Source organism: Lutjanus erythropterus, chromosome 10, assembly GCF_056507025.1.
Source record: "Lutjanus erythropterus isolate fLutEry1 chromosome 10, fLutEry1.hap2, whole genome shotgun sequence".
NCBI classification, from domain to species: domain Eukaryota; kingdom Metazoa; phylum Chordata; class Actinopteri; order Lutjaniformes; family Lutjanidae; genus Lutjanus; species Lutjanus erythropterus.
The window spans coordinates 41,191,347-41,216,148 of NC_139326.1; the positions used below are offsets into that span (position 1 = coordinate 41,191,347).

A 24,802-nucleotide genomic window follows, 5' to 3' on the forward strand; every position below is an offset into this window, starting at 1 on the left:
TACTTAACATGTTTCCTTGATCTCTGATGACACATTGTGGTCATTTAATGATTTATAACAGTAAATATACTACAGATTTCTCCTTTAATCAGTCATCATTTATATGAGGGGGAGTGCATAACATGATAAACATGAAATGACACCTGTCATGAACATCAAGGAGTCTTTATGAATGTTTATGACAGTTGTCATAAGCATCATTAATAATACCTTCTTATTTTTGTTTGTTTTGATCATGTTCTGCTTCTTTTCATATATGTAATACTTTATTATCTTATATATTATTTTATGTTGGTCATGTATGATGTATCTTGAAGCACACTGAGTTTATGTTTGTCGTATGAAATGTGCTATATAAATGAAGTTGACTTGACTTGTCATTAGGTGTCATTTGTTCAGTTATGTCACTTTAATGCAAAGTTGATATTGCTTGACATGTCTTTGTTAAGACAAGTTGATATTAATGAGTAAACATGGCTGTCCACATGTGAAGTGTGCTTGGGCAAGACTCTGAACCCTGGGTGCTCCCAAGCCACTGGGGATGTACTATATGTATTTTCAAACATGAAAATAAGCATTAAGTTTATTTTATTTTATTGATTTATTTTGAAATATATTATAAAAGGAAAATTATTTTTAATTTGGTTGAAAAATAATTTCAAAATTGGCAGCTACAGACTTCCATAGGTTAGAGAGAAACCTTGGACTGGTCAATACTTACTGGACTCATATATTGGTGAAATCAACAAGTAAGAAATGTGTGAAAGCTCATTAAGATTTTGTAACAGAACACTGCATTAGAGCTGTAAGTCTTGGAAGGAGAAGGCCGAGCCGTGTCCTGCCAACGCGGTGGTGGAGCAGTAAGACTCGGTGATGTACAGAGTGGGAGTGAAGAAGGATTTCCATGCCATACTCACGCCTGCATGGTGGTGGTGGCTGTCTGAAAGCTGAACATATTCTCTTTGGGGAACCAGCTATTAGGATTGTCCTCTGCAAACACAGAAAACAAAAGGAAGGCGTGTTATCAGCCAGTAGAACATTCAAACATGGGCCTTACAATTAGCGGAGGAGGCTGGTGACTGCATGACAACAAGAGTGTGTGAAGAGAAGCATCAGAGAGTGAATGGAGTGAAATACTCCTTCTTTGAGTTAGACTTACAATCAAGTGTATTCTAGATATTGTAAATATTTTGTTCACCTGTTGCAGTACAAATTGTACAACATAAGATAACACCTGAAAGCACACAAAGCTGTTGACATGACAGGTATATATCACTCACAGGATCATATCACAGGAGAACTGAAACAAAACCATATTTTAGTGAGTTTTGATTTTTACTCTTCAATATAAAAAATGTATTTAAAAGGTCAAACTCTTGGCTATTAAACCATGTGACAGACCAACCTCTGAGTGTCTTAATCTGTTAAATAGATTTTTTTTGCAGCTGAGGACTTGAATTTTATCAGTTCTGTCAGACATACAAAAAGCATTTATTATTAAAACAGAAGGCACATTAGGTGTACTGGCCAATCAAAGCTTTTTTTAGGGGGGTTGTAAAATCATTTTATAAAACCTTATAAACATATATTTAATAAATAGAACAGAAAAAAACTGAACTGATGGAGTTGACATCACATGTGTCCTGACTTTTTTGTCTGGGTGGCACAGACTTATAATTATTATTATCATTGTTATTATTAATTTCTATTTTTTTTTTTAAAGGACTGATTTCAGTCAGAACTGAGCATTATGCCACCTCTGTCAGCATAGACGTCTTACAGAGTTGACAAAATTTTTCATTTCACAGTATATAGTGAGCAGCCATTTTATTTTTTAAAGTTGCTCAGCGTTCTCTTAATGCTAATCAAAATACTCATTTTAAAATAATTCTTATTAAGCTTTGACTTAAAAGCCGATAGCCCTTTTAAATCAAAGCTGACGTTATAGTTGAGACCCATCTGACAGCAACATTGTTTAATGAATTTGTCGATAAGTACTTAAGCTGTATTCCTTCCTTTTTTAAACCAGGAAGTGAGACAGAGGTCCTTAGGGTATAGCTATCTCTTTTATGTCTGCATAACTATACACAACTATAAAGGGACAATATTTTTTATGAAAAATATTTTAAAACAAAGATGATTATAACAGCACATTTGTATGCCTATGTTATCAGCAGGTATTAGCTTTAGATTCTGAAGGCTTTTAACACACTTTTTAGTTATTTCAGATTGTGAATTCTTGTCTGGGACAAGGGTGCATTCTGGCACAGAGGAACTTTAGAAATTAAAAAAATTAAGGCAAACCAAAACATTTTATAAATTACATATATTTTGTGTATAAATTATTTAAAAAAATCGGAATTAGAGTGTTGCCTCAAGAATGAGTATATTCTCCATCCATCTTTTTTTTTTTACCCCTGTCTTCACTAGATGCTCTGTCCTCGCTGTACATCCTCTCTAGTTTCTTGCGGTGCTTCCCTCCATCCCGTGGTGAGGTGTCCAGGTCCAGGGAGCGCTGGCTTTGACACGGAGCCCGAATGCAGGCCACGCAGTCTGGGGTGTAGTCGTCCCGCGACCCCCCTCTCCTTATCCCCCAGTCCCGGATGTTGTTGGCACTCCCTGAGCTCTGCAACGGCTGCGATGCTGACGATGGGCCTCCGTGATGCTGGCTGGCATGGTGATGGTTGCTGCGGTGATGGCTACTACGGTGATGGCTACCGCGTACGGCTGTGGCGGACGGCTGGCTGGTGCAGGACAAGTTGTTGTTGGCAGAGGCAGGGGTCTGGGACAGAGGCTGCTCCCTGGAGCCCTTCAGCACCTCAAGCTCCAGGCTCTCCTCGCTGCCACGCCCCCCCAGGGTCATGCCTCCCTCCCTGGTGATTGTGTACACCTTGGCTGGCTTCACCACCACGCTCCCCTCTGGGCCTCTGGCACCTGGTGGGTCCTCTGAGGAAAGGCTGCGCTCAGCAGAGAGTCGACGTTTAGAGGGGCCCGACGGTGCTGGAGCCTGGAGGCTGTTGACCTGAGGCTGACACTGTGGAGGATCACTGGGGTTGGGCTGGCTGCTCTGGTTGGGTTTAGTTATGGGCAAGCAGCGGCTTTGTGGTGGCAGATTGTTGTTATGCAAGCAGCTGACGTCTGGAGAGTCGCAGTCGTGGCCAACAAAGGTGTCAGACAAGAGATGATCTGGAGACAGAGGGACAGAAAAGAGAGAAAACACGAACATTTATGAAACAATAAAGCAAACAAAGCCACAGATAAATCACACTGTACAGCTTTTATAAATGAGTAAATACTTAAATGTGAATGATAGAGAATAGAGAATGGAGCCTGTTTGTGCACTTTGGGATTTGTAGCTTTGGCAGCAGAGAAGTAAACACTAGTGAGCCAATAGAACTTTTGGGAGGATGAGAAGTGAAAGCTGAGAAGCAGCTGAGTGATAGAAAAGAGCAATGTGAGGAAATTATGAAAGATCTGGAAATAGATGAACTGGTACAGAGCGAGAGGGGCTTTGGCAGAAACAAAAGTCCTGTTGTCCTGTAGGGTCATGGAGGATGGATGCTGCTTTTCACAGAGTAAACAGCTGCAATGCTGCAGGCTTGTAAGCAAGTGTGAGCTCAGGGGAACAGGCAGTTGTTTTTTTTTCACACAGTTTTTGCAAGTTTTTGCATCACTCACTATTTTTCAAATATATCTCAGTGACTTTAATTACAGGTTTACTATTTTGGGTAGAGTTCTTGTTTTGAGGTATTCATCTGCGTGCAGGGCTGTGAAGGTTTGGATTTTTTCTTACTGTAAAGCAGCATATACCAATGGGATGGCAGTTTACCACATCCACCCCAAAAATGACATTTTCTTAAAGGATCCTGTTATAATAGTAGTTTTGTTCTCTTTTCCTTTAAGAAATAGAGCTTATGTGTGGGGCAAGCATATGAGACTGAACAGTAAACTGAGAATAATGATCCTAAAGGCAAAGATCAGCAGTAAGCTGTCAGTCTGGCAGTAAATGTACAGTTCAGGTTACAGTGTCAGTGAACACAACTGCAGCTTCTCAAGACCAAGAAAACTCTTATCTGTTGTTTCTCAACTGATGAAAAAGTGATGGAGTTAGCCCTGAAGTAACCTGGGCTGGAAAGGCTGAGGCTAATGTTACCTTTGTGCCTATGTCAGCTCTGGTGTGACTGTATCACTTTCAGAAACTTCTAATTAATTTATTAATTAATTAATCTTTGACTCTAAGTGGACATTTGTGTAAAGTTTGAAGAAATTCTGACAAGGTGTTCTTGAGATATCACATTCACGAGAATGGGATGATCTGAAAATATAATGCCTCTGGCCAGTTATTTAAAAAAAAATGTGTGTGTATATATATGTATATATTCTTTAAGGTTTTTCATGAATTGTGAATCACAGAGGTCCTTCAGCATACAGTCATGAATGCACACAAAAAAAATCCTAATTAAGTAGGTAATGACAGGGCTAACTTTGCAACATGAACATAAATGCAAACTTAGCCTGCATCTCATTGATAAAGTCACAACTGCAGTTACAAGTCTGTTTCTTTTTCTTACAGCTGCGAGGTTATGCTGAGAGTTTTTGGTTTTTGTCTAACATGTATCACTGCATCAAGCTAGAGAAATAGTCTGAAATTTGTTTTGACAGTGTGGATGTTCCTTGCATGTGTAGGACTACCAAGGAGTCCTGGTTGTGGTTTTCCTTGCTCATGTTCAGTGTTGGTTGCTCAATAATGATTTCATTTCCACAGTGTGTTTGTGTCTTTATCACGTACCTGCTCCGTTGCGGTTCTCCGGATTGGTATTGGACAGGTAATCTCCAAAAGCTTTGGCTGCTCTGTGAAGACACAATAAGCACAGTGGTTAACCCTCAGCCCTTCTACACAACTGTACTCAGAGAAGTGAGTCAAGGTTTCACAGGATTTAGGTTTTATATCTGTCTTTTATCTTGAGTGGTGACTACCAAGTAGATCATCCTTCCACAGAAGGCTGTGAGAGGCCATTTTGTTGTTAGTGTCCTGAATCCATACCCTGTAACAGCCGTCTCTCACCAGGGTAATATGGCGTTCTTATATAGCGACTGGAGGACTGGAAAACAGCTTGGGAGCTACAGCCTGCCTCCTGTGCACAGCTGATAGGCCCCACGGGGGATTGTGACATCGCATGTGCCAGCCATAAAGCCAAGAAAATAAATGTAGGCAAGTATACATGTTATCATAGCACACATCCTGGCAGGAACAGTGAGGAACTGGCATGTTGTAGAGAATGTGGCAGACTGTCTCCACTATATAAAACATAATGTCCTCTCTTACACTCTCCACACTGCTGCTCTCAGGCTTTAGCCTGGTGTCACTGGGTTTTTGAAACATAAAAAGAGCCTTTCCGGACAAAAACACAAGAGGGTTAATGGATGTTTTGTCCAGAACCTTACACAACCATGAGTGTATTCATTTTCATCTGGAGTGGAAACAAAATGTCCTGTACTCTGCACTGCTGCACAACCAAATCTGTACTGCAGAAAGGAAAGACAACGCTTGTTTGGAAGGAGGGCCAGCCTTGACTGTGATAAGCTCATGAACAATAGTTCAAGGGTTACAGTAGTGCTGATTGGAGTCTTTATGTGCTGAAGTAGGTGGTTATTTTTAAATGTATGTATATATACCATCCAACAATGTCTGTCAGTACTGGTATTTCTGATCGGTGCAATATCTGTGTTCTGTGTGGGTGGGCAGTCACTTCAGCTCCAACCAGCATTGCCAACTTAGTGACTTTCTTGCTAGAGTTAGCAACTTTTAAGTCCCCTTTGGTGACTTTTTTACGCCTACATGTAGCAATAAATCGTGCAACTTTTAGGCTCATGAAGAGAGCTGCTAATACAGAATGATTGAATGGTAAATCTGTTCCAAGGAGGCCTTCTGGGCTGACTGTGGTCTCCTTTAAAGCTACTACAAGGAACTTTCAGACTGCACTGATTTTGGAGCCCCCTGTGAACAAAAGTGTAACCAAAAGATATAATGTGAAAAATAAAACTGTTTCCTGTTTCTTTTTAACTTAGTAACACACTGCTGACTGTAACTTGCCTGGGAAAATGTCATCTGATTTCACAGAGAGTTCCACCCAGTGGCAGTCATTAAGAACAACTATATAGAAATTAGGGATGTTCCCGGCGACAAATTACCCTTTCAAGAATATGCAAATTTTAATAAGAAAACACTCAGAAAGCAGTTAAAATTGAGCACAATTTATTAAATGATAATGTTAAACACTGTCCAAAAAATACTGTGTGTATTAAGATCATTTGAAGCCATTTATCACAGTCTACAATCACTAAATCATATTTTAAATCCTGTTTAAATGTGTGCCACTTTGCACTGTACAATACAAACACTGCACATTAACCTACAAAACATAACAACTCACTAAATGCTTAACTTTTCAGGCTGAAAAGGATCACAGTGTCTCTGGGTAAACTGACATTAGCTGCCACACAGAGGACAAACATTAGCAGTGCTAGCAGCAGCAGCCTGCTCTCCTTGCAGGTTAATGTCTGTGTCTGTGCTGAATGCATCACAGTCTAGATTCAACTGTATTTCCATTTTGATTTGACGTTAAATCATGTAGTTGACTGCTTATGTAGATCATATAAGGGCATAAGTATTAAACTGAGACTGCTTCATAAGTAGTTAAAAACTCCTTTTAGTTGTTTTAAGTACCAGTCACCATTTGAAATCTACAATATAACCCAGTATGTATTTATCTGTTTCATTAATTCATAACTAAGGTAACTTGCTTTTACCCTATGAACCCAGCAGAGCCCTCAGGTCTTCTGGAAGTGGCCTTTTAACAGTGCCAAAAGTTAAAACTAAAACATACGGTGAGGCATCTTTTTATTACTATGCCCCCCGTTTATGGAATAGCCTGCCTGAAGATCTGAGGGTGACATGCAATATTGATATTTTTAAAGGCAAACTTAAGACCCACCTTTTTAGTCTGGCTTTTAACTAAATTTCTAATTTTATCAATTTTTAGGTATTTTATTCATTCTATTCCATTTAATAATTGTCAAATATTTTATATTCTTTTATCTTATGTATGTATTTATTTATTTATTTTTGTTTTTATTATTTATACTTTTATTGTTTTAATATTTTAAATTTATCTCCTGTGTTTCCTCATCTAATTTCTATCTAATTTCCTCATTATCATGATGTAACATGAGTGCTGATTGTATGGGTTTGTGTGATCCTGTGTGTGGGTGTGTGGGCGGGGTTGGGGGTGGGGGGTTATTCTCTTAGCTATGATTGTAAAGCACTTTGTGCTACAATTCCTTTTGTATGAAAAGTGCTATACAAATAAAGTTATAATTATTATTATTATTATTATTATAACAATTCCATCTAAAACAACATGTTTCTGGTGAAGATAACCATGTATATTATATTGTAATGTGCACAAAATAATGGAATTATACATGACTTCATTCAAAAATCCAGAGGGGTTGACCACAATTTAAAAAAAAATACTATCTCTATGTTATTTTAACTGTGTTGCTGCTTTGACTTTTTTCAGTCTGGTCATTTGTACAAGAGTGGTTATCCTACTATTCCAGCTTCCAATTTTCATGTTGAATACAAGGTAAAGGGGGAATGGTGGGTCCTTCCAGGAGTAGAATATGGTAATGGAACAGACATCTTAAATTACTAACAGTACATAATCAGTTTGGCCTTGCTGTCTTGTAGGCTATGCAGGACTATGATGTGCTCCAAAACCAAATTCTCTAGTATCATTACAAAAACTGAGGAGAGTTCAAATTATTTTGGTTCATCTTAATTTTATCTTTGAATGATAATATCCTGCTACAAGTTGCTGAAACAGCCTCCTTATTGTTCAGTGTAACTGGCACAATATCAGCGAAATCAGCAGTTGTACTACTGTTTTGTTTTACTGTCAGACACAGATTTGTCCTGCTCAAACACCCACATACTTACAATACCCGTCATAAAAGATATAGGCCACACACACACACAAACACACACACCTTACAATACACGTCATTAAAGATACAGGCCACATGCGCACCTATAAGAAACAGTAAAAGCTATAATCACTCTCCTCCCACTCACTCACTCTGACCTGGCATTGCTGCCATCTGCACACACACACACACACACACACACACACACACACACACACACACACACACACACACACACACACACACACACACAGACTCTCACATCATCAGAGTGCATGTGGAGCAGCATGCTGAAAAAGAAATAGGCTACACACACTCAATACACTTTCTACATGCACGCAGGGCTGTATCCCAGGAGGGCTGCAGTGAAATGGAATTGCTGTGTTGATGCTGTAGCCTATATTCCTCCGTGCTACGACACTCTAAGTAATTAAATATGAGTCGGCACGTGCAGCAGCAGCCCTCCCCGTGAAAACTCCCCTCCAAGCCTGGATGATGAGAGCGAGCAGGAGGAGGGAGGGCACGAGGTAGAAAATGCAATCATCTCTGTTCTATCTGCTTGACTCTGCGCTTCCTTCCAATAAAATTCCATATGCTGCTCTGAGAGAAAAGGGATGTCAGAACACACCGTGGTTAGTAGAGGATAAAGACCTGCACTACCCCAAGCAAACACAGACAGACAAAAACAGAGCTAGGATAGTTGAAGGCTTTTAAAGAGTCTTAACAACACTGCAATTTGACTGCACTGCTGCTTTAAACTAAAGCAATTAACTGAGCCCACAGTTGTACATGAGCAGTGGTGGACTCTGAGGGGCAGAAGCAAATAAAATTAACCAGAACGGTGAAGGTCATGATGCATTTATGGTGAAACAGGTCCAGTGCCTGGTTTAGATTGAAATTGTTTTATCATCTGACTTGAACAATTACTACATGGCTGTAAAAAAAAAATACAGAGCACTATTAACAATTTAACCATTAGAGGCATGTAGGGGCCAACTGAGCAGCCTATGTGGCACTGCATTAAGTTTTCTCCAAGGGAAGGACACCCTAAAGGGAGCTTTGTCATATTTTATCCATTGCAACTGGACCTCAGAGGGCAGTTGGTTTGTCCACTGGTAAGGCACAACAGAGGGTATTTTACCACATTTTGCCCACTGGAAGGGCACCCTAGGAGGCATTTTAACAGGTTTTGTCCACTGGAGGGCACCTGAGAGGGCATTTTTTTTTTGTTTCTCCACCAAAAGGGGACCCCAGAGTATATTTTTCCACAATTGAAAGGGCACCCCTGAGGATATATAAACACATTTTGTTAGGTTATTGTTTCAGTTTGGCAAACTGCCAGGCCAGTTCTTTGCTATGGATTTCTAATTGTGCGCATCTGCAGGTTGTAAGATGTAAAATTCTTCCCCCTCATAACAAAAAAACTCTTGTGTTTTGCAGCAGTTAACTGATTTTTGAGTTATTCATCACTCTGGTCAGAAGAGAAAATGGCACAGTGAAATCCATCTGTGTGCCTTGTCAAAACATTTGCTTCTCGAGGTTTGGTGACATAATGAGCAGGTCTATTCTCTAGGCTAGTTGGTGAACCGCTGAAACTGACAAACTAACCACTAACACAGCAGGTGGTTGGGAACATGTTTGCACCAGTAAGTCACCACAGCTCTCTGAGCTTCTCTCTGGTTTCTCTGTGCTGTGCTGTTTATTCCCCCTTGTGCCCGCTATGTTACACCAGTGTCCAATAAAACTTATTAAAGAGGGAAACAAAGGTCTCTGAGCATACAATAGCAAGCTTGTTACTTTGTTAGCTTAGCTTGATTATTAACAGGACAATAAGTTCAGAGGGTTTATTTACAGTAAAAGACATATTTGTAGCACCGATTTCTGTCCCTTAATGGTGTGTGAACCAAACCTCTTTTGTGAATCAAATGGAGAAGATTTAATAAGAATGAATGGTGCCTCACAGCTAAACTACAATACCTTCTTCCATTTTGGTCAGCAGTCAAAAAATCTTGTTTTTGGTCAGCAACTCACCCAAACTGCTGAGATGAAAAGTTTGTGTGGATTTATTTTATTTGACTAATTTTATTAGTATTCTATTTTTATTGGAATTCACACATTTTATTGGAATAAAGTCTGCATATGTGAATGATGTGAATTAGGTACGCCTCACTGACATTTTATTTCTCAAATGCTCTGATCAATAATTTTATATCAATGATGGATCAAAGAATATAAGAAAGAAGAACTGAAAGAAGATTTTTGATGTCTTGCAGCTATTTTGATTTTTAGACCCACAACTAACAACTAAATGTTTTAGTCCACTATCACTACTCTCATGTGTGTCAGTTTCGTCCTGTCACTGTCCTCTGGCTCCAGTGGCTCAAACATGTCTGGACATGTCCAATAAAGCTGCTAGATGTAGCATCCATGTTTCAGGTGGTTTTCAGGTTGTTGTCATGTTTGACACTGAGACAGTGGAGTGGACATGCCCCCAGCTTTTCAGAGCAGAAAAAAAAAAATTCATAATTTTAAGACCTAATTTTACTTAGAGATTTTTTAATCATTCAAATTTGGCTGGGTGGTTAATAACATATTTCTGTGGTGTGACAAACCCAGAACACACATTTATTGATCTTTAACTTCAATGCAGGGCTGTACAGACAGAAAAATGTGCAAAAGTGCAAATGTTTCAGTCATGTTGGACTTTCCTCTGTGCAGCCCAGACTTTGACCCTTATATTCTACTCATCCTAATATAGATCTGCAGTGTGGAGTGTGGCTTTCCTTACCTACCTACAGTATGTGATGCAATTCAGTTCTCACAAGGATAAGAGCAAAGTTACACACACAAAGCTGTAAACATATAAGACTGTGCACACACATATTTATTCTCCTTCTGGCTCTCTTCTCTCCACAGCCACAGCAAAGGCCTGACATGTTCCTCAGGCACAAGTGGTTATCTGATAAGCTTTATCATGGCAGTCAACTCAGTTTTTAAATGCATTCACTTATTATTATTGTTATTATTATTTTACCCCAGAAGACTGTTTTGAAATACAAAATATACAACACGTGGCAGAGAGTTTGAGCACATTAATTATACACTACAGTTGGACCCTCTGGCTGCGCCCCGTCTTGTTGTGGCCCCACACAGCTGCTGTGCTAGTCGCTTTGCTCTGTGCTTTTGGAGATTTATCCAACTGCATGTTTTCAGCCATGTGACATGAGGAGGGGGAGGAGTGAGAAGAAGAAACATAGTGACAAGAGCAAGACATGTTTATAAGACCAAAATAGAAAGTAAGGAGGGAGTGGGAAGTGTGATGAAGAAGGGAGGGATGATAGTAAGAAAAGAGTATCAAAAAAGCAGTGGAGGGGGACAGAGGGAGACATATGATCCATGGTGATATTATGAGCTGGTCATATGCCAAGCTTATGCTCTTTCCTCCTCTCTATATGTGAAGGAGTGGGATGACTGCATATATGAGGCACATACGGATGGTGCAGCGTATAGATGCCTAGGGACACATTCGCATCTAATGGCACAGTGATGAAAGCCACAGAGCAGGAAGAGCGAACACAAGAGCCTGTCCTCTGATATTCTGACTTTAGAGTGCTTTTGCTTTTGTCCATGTGTCTTGAAGTGTGTTTTCTATATGTTTCTATATGTGCATGTAAAAGCTTGTACAGTACATGCCAAGTATTCTATGAATACATGGTTAACTCAAGCACGAATGTTTTTTTGTTGACGTGTGTTCTTTCAAAAATTGGAACATGAGTAGTCCAGCATAATTGGTTGTGCAACATTTACTTTGTACGTTCAGGGTTCATTTATTTGTCACTCTACAACACAGGGCTGCACAACAAAATCCAAGTTGTAATCCCTTCATGTTACACCAGAGGATTAGTTGAGGAGACTCACAGTCTGAGGGAAGAAGCTGTTCTTTAGTCTGGTGGTACAGCAGCAGATACTTCTGTATCTCTTGCTAGATGGCAGCGGGGTGAACAGACCACCATAATCAGCCAGACTTAAAAAAAACAAAAACGACTTAATCTACGTAGGGAATCAACGTGCACAGAAAACAACCTACTGCTCAATGTCAGCAAAACCACCTACATCAGTGTAGCTGAGGTGGAGCAAGTGAACAGTTTTATGTTCCTGGGAGTCAACATCACAGAGAACCTGTCATGGACATCACACATCTTCACCCTGGTACAGAAAGCTCAGAAATGTCTGTATGAATATTTTAAAAGCTTTAAATTTCTGTGCCAAGTTACTACAAGGAGTTTTTAACTCAGTCTCAATTTAATGCTGACACCGGTATTTAACTTACACAAGCAAAAAAGACCTGCAAAAACCACACAGTATGAAAGTTCCATTAGCTTGAAATTTTACAGAGGTGGAACATTAAATATTAAAAAAATGTCTCTGCACACCTGAATGTATGACAGGTCCGTCGGAGGAAGATTCAACTTGAAGAAAATCAGTGTGGGAGTCTTTTCTGATTTATTATAGAGGAGGAACAAAAAGCACCCTGATTGGAAACTAGGTCTGGGTGGTCAAGGTACTATGATATACCAGGGTATAAATACTGTCCAACATAGAGACACTCCTCTGTCTATTAAACTGATACGGTGTTGCTGTATTGAGGTGATAAATTGTAGTTAGCGCTTGGTATCATTATTGAAATTTTCGATACCAGTACCAGTACCAGTACCTTGACTTTGATACTGAGTCCTGAATGATACTTTTCAATACCAAATCCATTTTGACTAGAAGAAAAGGACATTATACATTATGGTACAATTGTTCAGATTAAAAAACTATCTGGTGGTAAAAAACAAAACAAAACAATAATCCCCATCTCTGGGCGTAACATTTTTCCTACATGTCTTTATGATGTGCAGCATTAGAAAACAAACATAAAAGCATTATTAGATCTTAGTACAAGCATACATGTGTTTAATGGCTCTCTGATGCTGATGAGATGATGTAGTCCTTAGTTATTAGGTATTTGGTACCGCATGACAAGGCCTTTTTTTGATACTCAATAGTATTACATAACTGTATAAACAATTTTGGTTGGCACCATAAAAAGTACCAAAGTTTGATACCCTGGTAATTGTAGTGTGCAGAGGTCAGTCTCTCTGCTGGTGGACAATGCAGTGCAGCTGAGCTGAGAAACACAGCATCTGGCAGTTAAAGCTACAGGACTAACTAGTATTTTGGGTTTAGTCCCAATGATAAAGGGTGAGGGTGAGGGTGGCAACGTTTAATCATGCAGTTGACTAATGGTGCACATCCCTAACATGGCTATGTCCAATAAAGCTGCTAGATGGAGCGTTCATGTTTCAGGTCGGTGTGACATTGAGACAGTGGAGTGGACTTGCCACCAGTGTTTCACAGCAAACTGTTAATTTTTTCATGATTCCGATAGCTAATTTTATATACTTTGCAATTTTTTTTAATCATTCAAATTTGGCTTGGTGGTTAATTACACGTTTCTGTGGTGTGACAAACTCAGAACACACATTTATCATTGCTTTATACTATCTTTAAGGTGTGTATAAGTGTATTTGGCTGTGTGAAATGCTGCTATTGTTATGTGACAAAGGGTGCACACAATACACATTCATTTGCAATCTATTCTACTATGTATATCCTATATCACTCACTACACAGTAAATCTTTATTAACTGTGCACTGCGACTTAACCAGTTAGAAAGACAACTACATTTCATTTCAGGTTTTCTAGAGTGTTTACTGGGGCTGCACTCAGACATAAACATCACCATGTACCAGAAGTAGATGCTGATATTTAATAAAAAGACAGCATCAGCTCAAATCTAAGCAATACACAGTGAGGCTCTGTCATCATCAGGTCTGTGACTGGGTGTGTCACTGTGACAGGCTGTTTGATGACTGCAGCCTCCACAACCAGCTGCAGCAGGCAGAGGAGCTTTGTTTAAGTTTTGACCCCAATGTGCCCTCTATGTTCTTTCTGCTCACTGGGAGGAGATCAGTGATACACACCATAATTAGTCAGATCAATGAGGGGACTGCCGGCCATCTTACTGCTCACCTATCTTCACTCTGTCATTAACAGAGACTCATTATAGCCACATAGTTATCTGTAAATGAAATAAGATGACTGTATCTGGTTCCTCTGCAGCTGTATTCATCTCCTCCTTGAACAGTCCAGCTGCTTTCAGTGTTTACGTGTCTTTACTCTTCAAGCTCAACTTCAACCACTTTCAGCTCTTATTTTTCAACTGACAGACTGACACTGCCACTGCTATCATCTCTGTTTAACTGACACTTCACCTGATTTCAGTGATTACAGCTCAACAGCTACATCGCATTTTGACGATTTTAAAGTCACTCAGCACTTTTACTTTAACTTCAACTTCCCTCACTACTAACACTTAAACTAAAGGTTCAACTTGTTTTTATCATTTATATTTTATAGTACATGCCACCTCGACCTATTGCACTTCTTTCTGTATTTCAAATTTTCATGTCTCAACTGCCAACACACAATTTTCTTCATATAATTTGGATTTTTTAAGGTTTATTATTATTTATTTTCCTGCATTAAACAGCACAGGTTTTGTCAGGGATTTGTGCATTTTGTTGTAGACCTGAATGTCTAAAAATCTGATTGTAAGCATTTTTAATTTTCTTTAAGCCATGCAGACATGGCTATATACATGATGCTCCAGTGGAGATGCTGACAGTCATCACCTTTGAACCGTCTATCATTATAACATTTCCATGTCCCATTCATAGTTTCAATTGTAGGGGAGCTAGGGGGAGCTCAGCTCCCCTGAAAAGGACACAAGCTCCCCTGAAAGTTTACTTTGAGACATTGAGGCGGAGCTCTAAAACACTGTTCAGTTACAGCATTACAGATTATATTTCTTTCCTTATATTTTGTTTTTCTTTCTTTTATTTAGACAGCACAAGAGGTCTCTTTATCTGTGGTTAAAAAACACAACTTTGCCAAACAATGTTTAACAAATGGTTAGCTTCATTGTTGTATATTGTGATGTGTGATTCTTGAAGGGATGTGAATGGGAGAGAGAAAAGCATTACCTGTGTCCCCCAGCTGATTTCATGATTTTTAAAAAAATCTTTTTTGCTCTGATTACTGTTTGATTTTGAAGTCACCTGATGTTGTTGTTATGTATCGTCTCTTAAATGTTATTAAAAGTATAAACTGTCTGTAGTAGTAAAGCAGGATGCTTTTCACAGCAACCCTGTGATTGACTGCGCTGCTGCTCACTTCAATGTAAACTTGTGCATGTGACATGTTTTAGTAGCGGCATGCATCGAAAATTAGGGCTCCTCCAAAAGCCACTGTGTAATTCAAACCCCAAACCCTTCTTTTCTGCACCTGCTGTGAGTGTGTTTCTTTCAATGGTGCTGACAAATGTTGAGGAGATAAAGACTTTTTAAAAGCCTGGGGTCGTATGTCAAATGCTTGCCTGGCAGACAGATCAGTGTGAGCTGCTGTCAGAGTGACAGTGCGAAGTGACTGGTGACTACAGTGGTGGACCAAATCAGCTTTTTTGCTATGGCACACCCCCACCCCCCAAGAATGATGTCATCTTCCATCAGCAGTACATCATGGTGACATCATTATATGTCAGTTTGGTGGACATCAATAGTGGTGGAAGAGTACTGATAATCTGTACTCAAGTATAACTACATTTACGTTACAAAAATGTTACTCAATTACAAGTAGAAGTACAAATGTTAGAAAAACATTTCTCTCAGACTGAAACTAAAAGTACTCAGAGTATTAGTTACTTTTTAATTATTGATGTTTAAGACATTATCATTAATATTACCCATTCAATTAATTATTCATATTTTTAAGATAGAAAACACATTAGGATAAGACAGAAAACAATTTTTTCAATTCAATTCAATTTTCTTTTTTTTTTTCTTTTTTCTTTTTTTTTGGTCATTTTAAGTTTAACTTTCCTTATTCAACAAATGGCTTCTACTACCATTTCTAGACTATTGCTTAAATATTGATAAATATATTTTTAATTAAAAATAATACAAATTAATGATTAATAATTAATCATCCTTATTTCAAACCTGTGCAGTTGCAGAGTTTTGTTTTTCGTATGTCTTTGTTTTCATTGGCCTGTTTGTGATCAGATCACCTTACTGACTACTAAAATGAAGGATTGATGAAAGGTCTGGATAATTATTCAAATTGTGCTCAGTACTCAATTACAGTTTTAAAAGTAACTAAGTAGATTGCGTAGCCTGTTCTATACTTAAGTACAAGTAAAAGTACAGACTTCAACATCTACTCATAGAAGTACAAGTACCCAAAAAAGTTACTTAATTACAGTAATTTGAGTATTTGTCATTAGTTACTTCCACCCATGGACAACACCCAAGTCTACATGATGCAATAATAAAAATAATAAAAAACATTCATTTGTTCATAATTGATTGATGAACTAATTAAGGAAAGAAAGAAACAGGAAAAGAAAAGAAAAGCAGCAGCAACAATTCTGTTTCCTACTTCAGCTTTATACAGCCCCAGTTTGGCCTGTGTCCTCCATGTCGCTGTCCACCCCATCACCAGCTGTCTCTGTACACACACACACTCATTGAAGAGGTTGGCTGATGACTTCATTAAGAGGCGCTTGCTTTGCTACACTCCACTGACAACAAAGGCCGTGTCAGGCAATTACCCATATCTCCCAAGAGGCAGTGAATGGCTTCATCAATAGGTGCTGGAGGGAGAAAAACACACATAAAGTATCTCATCTAAAGAGACAAAGCAGCAGGCTGAGGTTCAGACAGGGTGACACCTTTCTGTTGGTCGGCTGACAGACTGTGCTGATATAAGCTTTTATTAAAGGGACACTGGGTAAGAGGTATATTTCCCTTTAGCACTAAATGACCATAATATATCTATGGGGGGACGGGCAGCTTATGAGTTTTGTAGCTTTTAAATCTCACCTTCCATCTCGTTCTCCCCAAACAACCGAGGTTCCAAGATGCTCCCTAAACAGCACACAAATGCACACAAACTGTGAGCAATGTGGAAGGAAATTAAAGAAATCTGTATCACCAAACACTCTAGTTTGACCTTTGCTCTATCTAATTAACTAATTTCTTGGGAAAATGTACCAAATTAAAATGTCAATTGATTGATTCACACTGCCCTTCTTAAAGCCTCCGTTCACCCACACAGGTGTTTTGTGTTAACCTGTCTGATTGTTTTCTTCTTCTAATAATTAATTCTAATTCTAATTGAGCCCGGTTTCACACTGGCAGCCCTGGGTTTAGTCCATTTTCAGGGGATAACCCTGCAAACTTGGGGCAAATCCTGGAGCAGGGCCAGATAGCCTTAGGCTAAAGTTAGGGTTAGCCCACTTTGGAATGTGTCAGTGTGGAACCTCTCTTAGCCCCAGGCTAAGATAGCTCCTGGCCTAAGGCTAACAGCTCTCTTAGCTAGGGGCTAAGTGCAGTGTGAAAAGCCCTTCAGATTATTTTCACATTTAACTTGGTGAATTACAGACTTATTTTAACCAGATCAGAGTTAAGGGTTGTTGGAACAGTAGAAAGACCAACCAAGATGTTTTTGGTGAGCATTTTTTGTTTGATTGTTTTATTTTGAGTATACCAACAATCATTGGTTGATGGCCTGACAGTGGCCAGTTTCAAGATGTCAACATATTGCCCAACCCTAGTGGGGTTGAAACATGTTTCTTACAGGTGTAGGCAAACTTTTAGATGTAATTTGTGGGATACTGGGCTGATTTTGCCACCTTGTTATACCCTGCCTGCTGTCCATGGGTTAAGAATGAAACCTTTGGCATCTCTTTCATCACTGTGTTAAAGAATAAAGATGTGCTGTATTAAAACCAACCATAACACAATTACTAAAAATAGGTAAATATACAGTATATCAGCACTGTCGGATTAAAACTTGTGTTGGCCTTGATATGGTTTTCCAGATGTGACTCTGACAGGCTCATGTTTTAGAGAGGGGACCCAGATGTTTGATAGCTAATAGCCACACTGGACCATGGCAGCAGCTAATCTGTGCAGTGACGAGGACTGGGTCGCTGCTGGTCACACAGTCCTGTGAGAAAGAGACCATGAAATCACATTTTCACCAAAGTGGAAACTATTACTGCCTGAAAACTGTTGTGCTGAGCATTTCCTTTCAGACGTGACTCAAACATTGTTGAAATATTAAAGGCGATGTTCTACAGCTCTAAAGTGCTCCTAAACTTTCCTGTTGAGTGCCTGATCAAAGCAGTGCCATGTTTTACAAAGATTTGTCAAAAATGGGACAGAGAGGCAGTTTGTGCCATCACAAATTTTCCCCCAACTTCCCTTTAAAATTGAGACATTAAACACTCCATTAAGTACACAGTTAAAGACAAAGAGGCCCCTGCAGGCTTTCAAGATCATCATCAACCTTGAACCTTCTTTCTGTGCAAAATCCTCTTGGGGAAATAAAGAAGAACTCATGTCGAGTTCATTCAGCATCACAATGAACCAATATGAGAATAGGGGCAAACTATTTTAAATAAAACTAATTTTAAATGCATATTTACTTTGGCATCATCCTTCTTCTCATTCCATTTCCACACTCTGCTTTCCTCCATTCTCCTGATCAACCTTGTTCTGCCAAAAAGATGCCTGCCATGCAGCCAAAACACATTTCATACATAATGGAAAAGAGCTGGATGGCCTTCTTGTACAGTAAGGAATTAATTTCAAGTTAATGACAACATTCAGCCAAAGTAATAATGTAGGACGCACAACTACCAGCTTGCCCTGATTCGTGCTCGATTCTTCACCATGCGATCCAGTTTCTCAATTCTAACACAACACAACAGCAAATGTTGTCGACCGGTAGATTTATGTGAAAATTCCAAACCTGAATATCTTGATGAAAACTCTGAAATCCTGCAAGGTGTTCTCAGTAAACACTTCACAGCACGCTCATGTTTGCCTACATGGCTGCTGTGTGAGCCAATCTACCAAACAACAGCAAAGAAATGAGAGAGGGGAAACAATCAAACATGGCTCACACTCGGCTTGCTCAGGCTGAGAGATCCCTGCTGCTGAGGAGACACTTGTGACTTCTCCTGAAGACATCATTCTGCCAGTAACCACACTTGCACCAAATTTTCATCTGGACAAATAGGATGAAAGAGTAGCCCATATATTTAATTTATATTTTAGGCTTTGTAGCTTCTTTTCTTCACAATGTGTCGGGTGGCAATCCATAAACCCATAAGACAGTGTTGGTACAGAGCCTAGGCAGTTGTCTGTATTTGTTCACCAGGTTTAGTTTGCATCTCACTATTTTGCTTGGTGGCAAGTTATTGTATTTGTGCAGGCTGCACAAATTCAGCCTGTCAGCACACTGAGTCCAAAGTGTTCCTAACAGGAAAAGGATGATGCGAGCTTTTGTGCCTGGGTGCATCTGATGCAGTGGAGAGATGAGACTTTACTGTTCTCTAATCTCTAATGCAAAAATGTGGTCATGTGCAGTGTTTATGAAACCCTGCCCTTCTCTGTCTCTCTCACTTTCTCTTTGGTAGAACACCTTAAACATATTGTAGCGTTGGTCTGGCAATGTGAACTGGTGATTAACCAAGCAATGATGGCTAGTACTTGTGGTACTGCCTACTGTGATAAATCACTATGAATTTAAGCAGCACAGTGTTGAGTGTTGTTAGCGGCAATGACCAAGACACCTAACCTACTTGTTCTCCTCTTACACATAGCTTATATAGCTCTAAATTGACCCAACCACACCTTTTGTAACCATAACTTTCTCCTTTCCCATTTCCTATAATTAAATATGCTTTGTTCCAGGTTTGTCTATTTTGAAAAGAAAGCCACATTTTGAAGATGAAAAATGTCAAACGTCTACAAGCTACTGTGTGCTGGGATGCAATACCAACAAGTAGAAGAACACAGAACCAAGTTTTATAAGGATGAGACTATGAGAGCTCTGGTTTTGATCTTTGTTAGCTTAAGTGATGATCTTACCTGGTGATTCAATCAATTAAAAAATATCAAAGTAACATCACTTCCATTCCTTTTAGTGGGATCATTTTTCACAGAAAAAGAAGGTAAAGAGAGCAGACACTGAGGTTTACAGGCAATAGTTTTTCTGCACAACTTTTCCTCTTTGGTAGATATAGATAAACATTTACATGGTAAAATGTAATGTTTTTAGCTAGCCGCAGTCAGTTTGTTAGCCCTTCAGTACTTGGTCACATGTTGTGGCGCCGGTGGGTGTGGCTTTCAGAGTAGTTAGATCTTGAGTTAGCTACTGTTAAGTTAGCTAACTACAGCTGAAAGCTAATATCATAAAAATACTAGCTAGCTCATCTAGCTAAGATGTGACTATATTTATCACTTTTACACATCCCCCAGCCATGTCTTTTAGCCATTTTCAAGAATTGGTTTTCTTTTCAAAATAGACGGGCTGAGTACAGAAAGGAAGAAAGGTGACGAGTTCTGTCAGGCACTATGTTTGCTCATCTGTTATTGGAACACATACCAAAAAAAGGCAGGACTTTGGAAGGGATAGTTATAAGGTTGTAGTCCATCAGGTCATATGAATGACTTTCTACCTCATCATTGTCAAAAGAACCACCAGGACCATTTTGTCTAGCTTGACTGTTCTCCCTTTGTCACCTCATGGACATGAAAAATGTCTCACAAAAATGAGTCTAGATGTTGCTGTCATATATCACTCTCCCACACACTAATTCACTTTGGATGCAAACCTAAAATTTGCTCTGTTAACCAACACGCTTGCCACTGTGTCAAACAAACCTGATCAATGCATCCATGGTCAACCTAAAGCCATTTGACCAGGGAGCAGGAGAGTGCTGAGAGAAGAGGATTCTCCCTCCTCCGCATTGCAATTCACACTCACCCAAAGACAAAGACATGGGATTGGATTAAGTGGAAGAGCTTTGCCCCTGCTCATTCACCACACAACAGATAAACTCAGATCACCCAACAGGATGGAGACACCACTAATCCCGGCTCGGCTCAGATGCAGTGCCCCAGGGTTCAGGGGGAGTTCTATTGTTTGCTGAAAGCCATTAAAGTCCTTGTCAGCTGGAGTGTGGCCCACTGTCACTGATAGAACAGGAAGTACATATGAGCACAGCCACTTTGGCTGCGGTCCACATGCATGTCTGGGATGTTGGCTGTGTTCATCGTGATTTACTGAGTTAAACGTGAGGTGTGAAGAAGCGAGTGAGGCAGAGAGGGAGGTGATAAACAGACAAACAGCTACAGAAAGACAGAGACAAATAGAGCTGGAAATGTGTGCACAAAGCTGTGTACTGGTGACTGTAGAAGTAGAAGGAAAGGTCGCACGCTGTGTGAAGCATATGTGTTTCTTTTACTGCAGAATGTCTTTGCACTGGATCATGCCTTTAAGGAGGAAAGTAGGAGTATCTGCACACGACTGAGAGCAGAAGAGCTTCACTCGTCTGTGTTGTGCCTTCTGAGGTCAGTAAGTGGGCGACACAGACCGCTTCTCCTACCACACAACATTAGTCATCCTGCAGCCTTCGGACCGAGAACTCACTGATCTGACACCAATGACACAAAGACTTCTCACAACTCATGACTCATACAGGCAGACTTAAATGTCATGAGAATTAGTCACAAATCCAGTGAATCCATGGACGTTTGTGGACGATCATGTCACTAAAGACTCTGCATACATACAGCATGAACCCCTTTGATGGTACAGACCCCAACAAATGTCACATCATCACAGTATTATTATTTTTTTTATTAAAAATTAAAAATTTAATGCAAATATGAGCATTCCCACTAATCATATCACATATTACAAGCGCAATTTCATTCAAAAATAATGTCACTGAGACTTTTTTTTGCCATATCATGCTGCCCTTCTAGACAGCATATAACACAGGACAAGCAGGTTAAACCAAAACTTCGTCTGATGTAACGATTATCAGTTAAGAGAATTAAAATACGTGTAATCATTACATTTTTGGAAATTATTCTGAGAGACATCAACAAAAGCTAAACTGAATTAACCCTAACAAGATAGCACACGAGCCAATTTGTATTTACTGGTGTGTCGTCTAAATCGAGTGGTGTGTAAAACAGCTGGAAAGCAGTTTTAGAGCTGCAACTAATGATAAATTTACTTTTGAACAATATAAATACATAGGTAAAATGTCCATCACAGTTTCCCTGAGTGTTTTAAGAGATCCGAACCCCAAACCTTTTCATTTTACACATCATGTGAAACTGAGAAAAGCAGACTCCAAACAAAATCTGTTCCTGGCATCATGATGAAATATGCTATTGTACAAAACTATATCAGAAATATAATTATTGTGTTAAGGTTGTAATGCAGATAAATATCGGCTAAATGATGTCAAATTTTAAACTTTGACTCAGCCAAAATGTTTAATAATGGATCCCTATTTTGACAAGTGGAAGCTTAAGCTTTTCACTAAGCCTGTTCTGGATTTTTTCACTGTCCATTAAAAATGCTAAATATCAAGGACAGTTACAAATCTCATAAAGAACACTTAATATAAGATTTAATATCCCTCAATGAAGTGCAGATTAACCTTAAGAAATAAAAAAAGCTTGTGAAAAAGTTCTTTTTTTCTTTGCTTTGCGACAAATGGGATAAATGAGATGTATTTTTCACTTAAAGGAATCTACTGAGATAAAACCAGTTATTTAAATTGAAAAGCTAGAAGCCAAAGTGAAACTTCTACCGGAGCTTCACACTCTAAACTGATGGAGGAGTCAGAACAGTGTGTAGGGACCAGAGTGCGAATAAGAGCCTTTCATTAGAGTGCATTCTTTTAATCGAAGTGTGAGCTAACAGGGATCACCTCTTGTACTGTCAGTACCAACTCTCACGTGTCTAAAATCATTTTAAAAACCAGTCTGGACTTCAGCAGGCTCGTCTCTCGGCGCTCCGCTCCGCAGCTCCGCAGCTCGGCTTCCAGAGGCTCAGACCTCCCGCCACCACAACCCGCAGCCCGGAGACACTCACCGAACTTTAGCGGCCACGGACGATATGGCATCACTCCTCAGATTCTTCCTTCTGGACACCGCAGTTCCCATGCTGAAGTGGAAACGACCCCGGGGAGAACACGCAAACCATTCCACAGGCTGATCGGCGATGGAGACACAGCAGGAAGAAAAACACCACACGGGGAAATAAAAATCATCCGGAGGCCTGAACTGCCAAAGTGATTATTTCATATTTATCATCATCATTTCTTTGGGTTGAACTGAATGTTCCAGAAAGCTGCAGGCTGAGCGCAGCAGCTCTGTTTCAGGAGTGATGCGCTGCGATCTGCTCCGCTCCGCTCCTCTCCTCCTCTGAGCTCCTCAGCCAACTGAAGCTTCCAGGAAGGAAACTGAGACCATAAAAGGAAGGACAGCCCGCCTGCTTGTGCACGTGCACAGGTGAGGGGTGGGCAATACCAGAAGATAAATATGCAGGTTCATTACAGCAATATGCGTGTCTATTAAAAATGAGGAGGTGTGGACACAGGGTCATCAGGGTCACCATCTCCGCTGTGGGTGTAATTAATAAATACATGTACAGATAATGTATGGATTCATCCTTAAAGGGAGTTTGGGTTACTTCTCCATAGTCAGCGTGTGTAGTGTGACGCGCGTGCGCAAGCGTAACATGTCTGGGACAATGAATAATGCCCGATTGTCATTGGTCCAGACCTCACATGGGGTTGATAGCTGAATAAATGTCTTTTTTTCAAACGGGAACTTTTTTTTTGTCTTAAATATGTATTAAAATACTGATTTTAATGATTAAAAATAAAAGTTAAGAAAATATATGTTCCCTCAGTTAATTTAAGATGAGTCAGTTGTACAAGTGGTCACCCATAACACCACACCTGATATGGAAGTTATGAAATGTTTTGGTTTGCTTTAATTTCTTGAATCTTCCTCTGTGACAGGGTTAGCTATAAGGACCCCTCTCACTTCCTGGTTTAAAAAAGGCAGGAATACTGCTCATGCACTGGTAAACGTTTTATTTTTAGACAAATTCATTCAATAATATTGTTATCAGATGTGTCTCAAACATAACATGTCTACTCTGTAGTCCTTCTAAATCAAAGCTAAATAAGAATTATGGTTTTAAAATGTGTATTTTGATTAACATTAAGAGAACTCTGAGGAACTTTAAAAAATAAAATGTTCTGCTCACTACGACTATGATGTGAAATGAAACAATTTAACATTTTATCAACTCTGTATGACATCAACTCTGTCAGAGTCTGAATAAGGAATTTAATCACTAGGAGGTTGGCCTGTTACAAAGTTTAATAGCTAAGGTTTGATTTTTAAACATATTTTCCAGCACAACTGAAGAGTTCAAATCAAAATCCCTCAAAATACAGTTTTGTCCAAATTCTCAACAATGGGTTATTTCTCATATTTTCACTACTTTACCTTTATTCTCTCCAAAGCAACCAGACCTTTTATGCAGAAACAGTCATTTTTCCTCACAGAACACAGGAGCTGCTGTTCCATTGTTACATGAGTTTCATGTAGGAACTATTGTCTTTCTGCAGTAGAATTTAACTAACTAAATCTAAATTGAATCTACTAGAACTACTTTCTTTCTATAGAAAGGAAGTAGTTCTTACACAAAACTGCTCACAACAATGTCTGTGAATTATTTTGAGTTACCAGGTTATTTCTGGAAAAACACCCAGCTGTTGAATTTTTCAAATCTATTTTTTGGCACTTCAACACC

At 39.4% G+C, this 24,802-nt stretch overlaps 1 protein-coding gene across 1 annotated transcript in view; it reads right to left on the minus strand.

Annotated features, from left to right (window-relative positions):
- nsmfb (NMDA receptor synaptonuclear signaling and neuronal migration factor b) overlaps positions 1–23,530 on the minus strand; it is a 64,955-nt gene extending 41,425 nt beyond the window's left edge. The window contains exons 1-4 of the mRNA XM_084729347.1: positions 23,066–23,530; positions 4,790–4,851; positions 2,416–3,186; positions 918–990 (exon numbers count right to left, since the gene is read on the minus strand). Of these exons, the coding sequence (XP_084585473.1) occupies positions 918–990; positions 2,416–3,186; positions 4,790–4,851; positions 23,066–23,136 (977 nt within the window). The 5' untranslated portion in view covers positions 23,137–23,530. The remainder of the gene's footprint in view (positions 1–917; positions 991–2,415; positions 3,187–4,789; positions 4,852–23,065) is intronic.
- Between the last annotated feature and the right edge of the window lie 1,272 nt (positions 23,531–24,802).